A 9231-nucleotide genomic window follows, 5' to 3' on the forward strand; every position below is an offset into this window, starting at 1 on the left:
TTTCCTCCATTCATCTGTATGTAATTAGCTTTTTTGTTAGATTGCTTATGAGGTGCGAAGTTTCTGAATCATTTTGATTCTTTGACAAGAGTCAATTTTTGAATTGTACAAATATTTTCTGTAACGTTTGATTGTACATTGGTAAATATTCTGTGCATGTGGGAGCACAATGCTTTTGAAGTTGACATTAAGAAACATTGAAAACAAATTTACAATACAGCCTTGAGCAAACATACAATGAGCCAAGCCAAGGCCAAGACAAATTGTAAAAAATGGGTGACTGCTTGCTACTCCATAAAAGAATACCAGAAATGCAGAAAGATTGATCAAGTTTGGTTTGAAAGATGTCGTGATACTCCCTTCTGGAGAGAACAATGACAAAAGAATACAGGAAATGCAGAATGATCAAGGTTGGTTTGAAAGAGGTCTTGATACTCCCTTCTGGAGAGAACAATGACGGCTGAAGTCAATACAGCACAGGGAGATGTAATAGTGGTTATTCTTCCCACAGGGGGCTGGAATCCCAACACAGATGATCCCTGCTATGTATGACTTCACCATTAATGGGTTTCATGTATCTGTGGACTTTTGAGAAATTAATAAAAATCCCTAGAGGAGTCTATTCTTCACACCAGAAGCTGTTCCTAGCAGTTCATAGTGAGTTAAGGGGGTACAGGACACCTGAGGTCATCTAACTAAACTATCGGGTATTGTGATGAAACTAACTAGGCATCTATGTTGCCTACATTTTGTACGAGCCAGAACAATGTATGTATACTAATATGTATATTCATACGTATACATGTGTGTATACGTGTAGTGACACTTAAAATTACACAGCACCATTAATACATAGCCAATCACTTTCATTTTTTGGCTGTGAATAGTCTTTAGGTATGCCTAGAGCCCTATGGAAAATATTTTGAAAGTTTCCCATACAGAAAGGCATAATGGTACAATAGAGCCCCACTTAGCGCAAGATCAATTAGCGCGAACCGCAATTAGCGCGAGCCACCATCTACCAAGAAAAAAAATAATTAGCACGAAAGCCTCAGTTAGCACGAGCAGCCACCACAACTGAATTTTGAAAATTGCGCCAAGCCGCTATGATGCGCGGTGGCCTGGGTGGCCTGGGGTGGCCTGGGACTGGCCTGCCGCCTGCCTCGCACCACAACACAGCTCCCCGCCACCACTTCCCACATGGTCCCAGTCTCTCATGCTCTCTAACGTCATCCTGGCCCCCCTCGGAGGCTGCCCGCCTCACCTGCCGCCTTCTGCTGGGGGCGGTGCACAGCTCGCCGCCCGTGTGGTGCCACAGCAGCCACTGCCACACTCCGTGTCCCGGCCCCGCCGCCGCCTCCGCCGCCATCCTCAGGGTGTTGCCACAGTCTTGAGCTTCGCCGCATCAGCCCCACAGGGCGTCACTATTACCTGCCACGGCTGGGCAGATGAGGCAAGGCGTCACTATTGATTGTGTGGCCACCGTCACCATAACACGCTCGATAATAACGAGTGTGATGTCAGCCTGGCCGGGCACGATGCCCACACACGCCTACACCCTGCCCACTGAACCTTTGCTAGGGCCGAACTCTTGTCACACCCACTTGCTAACGCCACCGACACCTTGGGCCGCAAGAGTCACCATCACGGCTTGATAACTGATGACTGGGTATTTTGAGTAATTATCAAACCCAAAAGTCAGACCCACGTGTGCACCAAATATTTTTTTCATATTGGTTACTTTATTCAATTAGCGCGAATTCAGTTAGCGCGACCTCGTTCATCCACTTAATTCTTGCGTTAAATGGGGCTCTACTGTATTTCTTTAATTATGTTCATCGAACATCGCGTAAAATCTTTTTTTTTTTTTTTTTTTTTTTTTTTTTTTATATACTCCTATCTCCTTTACCCTATCAACAATATCTAATCATAGGTCCCTAGCTACTTGTACAATCAACATTCCCTGCATTTTTCATGTAAATCTGATTGATTTTAGATTTTCTGTGATTAAAAAAAAAAAAGACAAAATTTAACCTTTAACTCGGTCCAGTTAAACCCACGCGAGACATTTAAAATTTGCACTACGAGGAAAACATTGCTCGGGGATTATTTCTAGATGGTATAAGGACGTTTTTAACTTAGTTTTGCAAAATGCTATATTTTGACTAAACCCCCCCCCCCCCCAGGTGTCGCGTACCCCCTTAACTCCATGTGACAGATGAAAATGATGGAAGGAAAGTCAGAGGTCTAGAGTGCAGGTAGTGGAAATGAGTTATTTGAGGAGTGCTTGTGGTGTGAGTAGAATGGATGGAACGAGTAATGAAAGTGTGTACGAGCGTTTTGGAATGTGTCACGGGGGTAAAGGGAAGAAGTGTGGAGTGGTGGAAGAAGTGAAGTGACAGGCTTTAAAGTGGTTTGGCCACATGGAGTGAATGGAGGAGAGTAAGATGACCAGAAGGGTGTATGTGAGTGAGATAGAGGGAGGGAATGCTAGAGGACGACCTCCAGTGAAATGGAGAGATAGGGTGAAGGAGTACATTAGGGAGAGGGGGGAAAGATCTTTGAGAAACTTTGAGCAGGCAAGGAGGGAGTGTCTGGATAGAGAAAGTTGGAAATTCTTCTGCCATGGCCATCCCCTGGTGGGAGCTCCTAGGAGCAGGCGTCGATGAAATGATGATGATGACAGATGAAAAATACTATTCTGAATGGCTTTGTTCCTTGAGTATGTGCTGTGCAGCACAGAAAACATGCAATCTGTGCTTTAGATAAGTTGCAGCAACACCACTATACAGTACCCTCTCAAGTTTCACGCTTGCCTCATTCCGAAGGTATGGCGCTAAACTCGAGGATCACGAAACTCGAGGTATTGAAATCCATGTAAAAGCGCTTATTGGTTCCGACCTGTGGAAAATGACTTTTTCCGACTTTACTCCCTTGTTATCACAATTTTTTTACTTAACTCCCTTGTTATCTCAAAATACGTACCTTGTTAATAGGCAGCAAATGGGAAGTAAGAACAGATCGTTTTTAAGCCCCAGTTGAAGGCGGCTGCCTTACAACTGGTTGGCAGTTCTGAATACACGCTTGTGATCCACGTGGTGTCGTCTGCTAAAGTAAGGGCGGTCATTCGCGGTCACCTGTGGGACAGTTGGACAAACCTATATTTTTCTGGTAGTTTTTGTGTGTTATGAAATAATCTGCTCACTCTTTCTGTTAAAAACATGAAATCACTAATATCATGATTGACTTTTCAATGCCCATGGAACGTAAACCGCTGCCGCCGCTACAAAATAGCTCGCAGAGAGGTTCAACTTCCTTACTGTTTCCATGTTTCCCTCACCGCTCACAAAGATCACAAGCGGACAGACTAGAACAAAACCAGGCAAATTAATGCTTTTAATGCTGTGTATTCCCACAGCACGCATGCGTGGTGGACAGCAGAATGACTAATTTCAGCGGGGAGATATTTCTCGCAACACCGGCCAGTGTAGTGGACCTTCTTCTTCTTCTTTTGACCTGTAATGCTTTGTGTCACTTCTTAGGTCCTCCTTCTCCACACTTTTATGCTTCACAACATGCACTTAGGGCCGCTTTCACAGTCATTTTGTTTGTTTTGATCGTTACCAATGGCGGTGATCGCCGCTCTAGTATTTCCATGTGAAACTGGCCGATCAGGTAGTGGCGGCTGCGGGGTTAGCCTAGCCCCGCACTTACCACACACTCTCAACATCTCTCGCTTCGTCTGCAGCCGCCACTACCCCATCGGCCAGTTTCACGTGAAATACTAAGCAGCGATCGCTGCCATTGGTAACGATCAAAACAAAGTGACTGTGAAAGCGGCCCTTAGTTAGCGCGCCTATGGGGTATTTTTTGACGAATATATTTAAAATCGGACGAGTACATGTTTTTCGCTCAGCGTGGCCGGGAAACCCTAAATTACCATGTGGTGAGGTTTGTTTTCATAAAATTAAAACCCCTCCCCCTTGGGGGGGCTTTAGAGTAATAGTCGGACATATGCGTCATAAGACGCTCTTGTCAACATATGCGGTATCATTCGTATATACGTAAAAATTGCATTAGAATATTTTATTTCTTCGTAAATTTTGTCATCTGTCATCCTCTCTTCTTCGCACGGAGAGGCAGGGGAGGAAGAGAGGTGCCACCGCGCCAGTGCCAAGCGAGAGACAGACAGGAAAAGTATGTCGTACTTTTCTCTCCTCTCCAGCCAAAAAAACGTCCCGACAAATGATGTACAAGCGCAAGGCAACCAGAAAAAGTCACCAACATCAAGAGGGCTTATGGAGCAGCCAAACCTCAGAAAACAAGCAAGAGAGTAGTGTAGAAGCAAGGCACTCCCGCGGCACTCGCGCTACCTGGCCACAATGAGGAAGGTGGCGCCTTCTGAAACCCTCACCTGCGAGTGAGTAATACTTTCTTAGAAAGGGGGACCAGATGCCTTATCATTCTGAGGTAAGTCAACAAGGTATATACAGTCATATGTGAGAATTTCATACCAATCAGATAAATACAAATAGCAAGACACGGAGAAATGTAAAAAAAAAATCTTTAGGAGCCGATATCTCGAAAAGTATCTTTTTAACCTTCAAATAATTTCACAAAATCGGTAAAACGTCTGAATGACTTCTGTTATGTATCATTTTAAACTACAACTAAAGGGCGATTTTTTGTTGGAAATGGATTTTCAAAATTTTCAAAAGAAAACGGGACACAGAGTGGAGAAAACAATAAGTGACAAAAAATTGTAATTTTTTCTTCGAAGACAAAACAAAAAATCAAAAATTCACTTCCTACAAAATGTAGATAGGTAAACAAAGTTTCTATGGTATTTTTTTCAAAGCGATTAACTGAAAAATAAAGCCTGTGAAACAAAAAAATTAAAAACACGCTTTGTTTGAGTCTCTCCTAAACTTCACCCGATTTTGATGAAATTCGCAGAATATCATTTCTTTACATCAACAAACAACATACTACAATTTCAAAGCTATTAGACGTACCATATGCACAGGAGGAGACCCAAAGGCGCGCCCCTTAACAGTGCACACTTATACACTTCACCCTGAACTTAGGTGTTTTTCTGTCCTTTTCTTTCCCTGATTTTGCTTTTCTATGCCCATTTGCTATTTTTCACTATTACTTCTCACCGTCGCTGCCATGCATTACAGGTCAAAAGAAGAAGAAGAAGAAAAGGAAAACAACACCGGGAGATCTACAATTTTCATAGACTTGATAAAAAGATTTTTGGACTGTGGTCCCACAGCATGGGGTGTTCTCTTATCTTGTTAATCAAGTAGTAAGCAAAGCAGCTCTGCCAGTCCATTTTACGAATCTCTTGGCGGGCCATCTTCCACTGCTCCTCACTCCTCAGTCACTGCCATCGTCTGTTTGTTTACATGCAGCCGTTCGGTACCCATGTACCCACGCTCGTACTCACAACCATTTTCCATTCATAAGGACAACCAACAACTCGCTCCCGGTTGGGCATACGGGCAACCGCGGTTGTCCATTGCCCCAATGGTTGGACACCGCCTTTTAAGGCAGCACGCATGACGCTGACGGTAGGTAGACATGACCCGTACATGTCAAAGCAACACGGAACTCGTGGCGATAATGCGCGAAAGCTGTGATGGTAAGAATTTAGGACTAAGCGCTAAACTCGAGGATCGCGAAACTCGGATTGCGCGAAACTCAAGAGGGTACTGTTCTGTGCCCCTATAGCTCATTCTGACCCTAGCAACAGCATAATGTTAATATATCTTGTCGACTGCATATCTCGTTCATTCGCAGGGACAGGACTCACTGTTTATGGCTGGAGAAGTGACTGATGGTGTTCATTTATCAAACTTTGCTTTCCACATGTTCAACACTGTACCTGTTTCTTGCTACACTGAAAGAAATCTGAACCAACTATTTAGTAAGACTGGATGCCATGCACCTTCTAGGAGCAAGGCTTGATGGGGGGTCCTCTGCTACCCTACATTGGCATTTTCATACCAAAACCTTTATTCCTAGTTGGTAAATATGGCAACAAATGCTATCTGGCAACTCACCTTAGTTACCCCACAGCCACAGACACTTACCCAACAGTGGATCTGGTTTTGTGCCCAGTCTGTGGAAAGTAACCATGATGATGGGGATTTTCAAAAAATAGGACAGGTCAGCCACTTCCAGTTATCCTCCAGTTAGTTTAACCCTTCGAGATAGACCTGCAGCAGACCAAGAGGTGAATTACACACACACACACACACACACACACACACACACTTCCCCGCTGATGTCCCTACGTGCTGGTCCAGCTGGACTAGGGTAAGGTTGGAGGGGAAAGGCTGGGTGGGCTGACCCAGCCCACCGAGCTTTTCCCCTCAGTTGTCCGTGAAATTCCAGGTGTTAGTCCTCACGCTACAGCAATTATAGTTGGTTTCACGAGAGCTGGCGGGGATAATCCTTCAGGGTTGGACTCGCGGACTTGGCATCATTGCTCTGGATCACACATTGTCTGTTGATTACTAGATCTGAGCTGCTGCAATTTTGTTTGCCATGACATTGCCTACTGTCTCTTGCTCTCTGCTACCTCTTTAACCCCTACGGGACGGGGAGCGGCGATCGCCGCTTGGTTGACGGAGGACGGGTGGCGGTGATCACTGCTCTGCTTATATTTCGCTAATGATAACCATTCTCCCAATTTTTTTCCCCCCAAATATGTCAACACTTGTCCTGAGTACTTTTATTGGCAAGTCAGTGCATCTGAGGCTTTCCTAGTGGATGGACGTGTAAAAATGGAATGGCTGCATTCAAAACGCCTCGTCGGTCCGTGCAGCCAGTGGCTACGTCCACTCCAATAGCCGATTCATCACGTACTGATAGGCAGTGATCGCTCAAGTGCTCGACCTTCCGACAGTGCAATAGAACAGAACTTGATATTTCTGTAGTAACTCAGGAAAGTGATTTTGAGTGGAGTGACAGTGATTCTGAGTGGCATAATACGAGTAGCGATGATGATGGGGCAACCACCTCAGGTCCACTACTTCTGACCACGTGCACTGCTGCGACACGTTCCACACCTGTTACTGCCTCATCCACCAGTGGGCAGGAAATGACAAGGCCAAAGTCTATATATACAGAGTCAAGTCACTCTGCCTTCATAACTGCTACCAGCACACGCGGGGGGGCGGTTTGGGACGGAGAAGCGGGGTGACGACATTTGAATCAAAATACCCGCCAGTTTACGGGTGACTAAAGCTGTGGGCCGTGTGTGCACTTTGGATGTGTATACTCGCCTTCTGTCACCGCGCATTTAGGCAAGCCACTGACGAAAAAAATATGCCTTTTTATTGAGCTATGCGTGACTGTATTTCCAGTGGCGGTGTGGGGTGTGAGAGGGGGCATGTTGAAGTGATTGATATAAATTAGTCTGCCTTTCTTCATTTTCTCAAAATCCCAGTTTCTACATTCTCTACAGTACCCTCTCAAGTTTCGCGCTTGCTTCATTCTGAAGGTATAGCGCTAAACTCGAGGATCACAAAACTCGAGGTATTGAAATACATGAAAAAGCGCTTAATGGTTCCGGCCTGTGGATTTTTGTTTTTTTTTTTTTTTTTTTTCTCGACTTGACTCCCTTGTTATCACAATTTTTTTTCGAATTTACTCTCTTTTTATCTCAAAATATGTACCTTGGTAATAGGCAGAAAATGGGAAGTGAGAACAGGTCGTTCTGAAGCCGCAGTTGAAGGCGGCTGCCTTACAATTGGCTGGCAGTTCTGAATTCACGCTTGTGATCCACGTGGAGTCGTCTGCTAATGTGAGGGTGGTTGCTCGCGGTCACCCGTGGTACAGTTGGACAAACCTTTAGCTTTGGTAGTTTTCTGTGTTATGGTATAATCTGCTAACTCTTTCTGTTATATATCATCAAATCACTAACATCATGTTTGACTTTTCAATGCCTATTGAACGTAAACTGCCGCCGCAATTGTAAAATAGCTCGCAGAGAGGTTCAACTTGCTTACTGCTTCCATATTTCCCTCACCGCTCTCAAAGACCACAAGTGGACAAAAAAGGACAAATCCGGGCAAATTAACACTTTTAATGCTGTGTATTCCCACAGCGCGCATGCGTGGTGGACAGCAGAATGACTAATTTCAGCGGGAAGATATTTCTTGCAACACCGGCCAGTGTAGTGGACCTTCTTCTTCTTTTGACCTGTAATGCTTTGTATCGCTTCTTAGGTCCTCCTTCTCCACACTTTTATACTTCACAACATGCACTTAGGGCCGCCTTCACAGTCATTTTGTTTGTATTGATCGTTACCAATGGCGGCGATCGCCGCTCTAGTGTTTCCACATGAAACTGGCCGATGGGTAGTGATGTGATGTGATGGTGTCGGAGGTATTGCCTTTACAACGGCACCTTGTGGCGGCTGCCCTTATTTATTTCACAGTGCGCACTCATACCCTGAACTTAGGTGTTTTTCTGTTCTATTCTTTCCCTGATTTTGGTTTTCTATGCCCTTTTGCTATTTTCCACTGATACTTTTCACCTTCGCTGCCATGCATTACAGGTCAAAAGAAGAAGAAGAAGAGGAAAACATCACTGGGAGATCTACAATTTTCATAGACTCGAGAAAAATGTTTTTTGGACTGTGGTTCCCCAGCACGGTGTGTTCTCTTATTTTGTTAATCAAGTAGTACGCAAAGCAGCTCTGCCAGTCCATTTTACGAGTCTCTTGGTGGGCCATCTTCCACTGCTCCTCACACCTCAGCCACTGCCGTCGTCTGTTTGTTTACATGCAGCCATTCGGTACCCACGTACCCACACTCATACTCCCAACCGTTTTCCATTCATACGGACAACCAACAACTCGTTCCTGGTTGGGCATACAGGAAATCCCCTATATACGAAAGGGTTAGGGACTGAAAAATTGTTAATAAATAGCAAAAAAAAAAAAAAGTTAAATATAACTATGCAATAATTAAAACAATTACCATTTCCTGTTCCTTTACTGTTGGACATGGACCTTGCTGCCTAATCATTTCCTGTACAGGCAACCGCGGTTGTCCATAGTCCCAATGGTTGGAAACCGCCTTTTAAGGCAGCACGCATGACGCCGACGGTAGGTAGACGTGACCCAAACATGTCAAAGGAGCACGAAACTCGTGGCGGTAATGCGTGAAAGTCGTGATGGTAAGAATTTAGGACTAAGCGCTAAACTCAAGGATC

General features: G+C 44.7%; 1 protein-coding gene across 1 annotated transcript in view; it reads left to right on the forward strand.

Moving 5' to 3' along the window:
• Positions 1 to 8892, forward strand: part of LOC126984357 (uncharacterized) — a gene marked incomplete in the record, with an annotated part of 141274 nt that extends 132382 nt beyond the window's left edge. The window contains 1 exon segment of the mRNA XM_050837970.1: positions 512 to 8892. Coding sequence (XP_050693927.1) covers positions 512 to 536 — 25 coding nt within the window.
• Between the last annotated feature and the right edge of the window lie 339 nt (positions 8893 to 9231).

Source organism: Eriocheir sinensis, chromosome 5 (assembly GCF_024679095.1).
Source record: "Eriocheir sinensis breed Jianghai 21 chromosome 5, ASM2467909v1, whole genome shotgun sequence".
NCBI lineage: Eukaryota > Metazoa > Arthropoda > Malacostraca > Decapoda > Varunidae > Eriocheir > Eriocheir sinensis.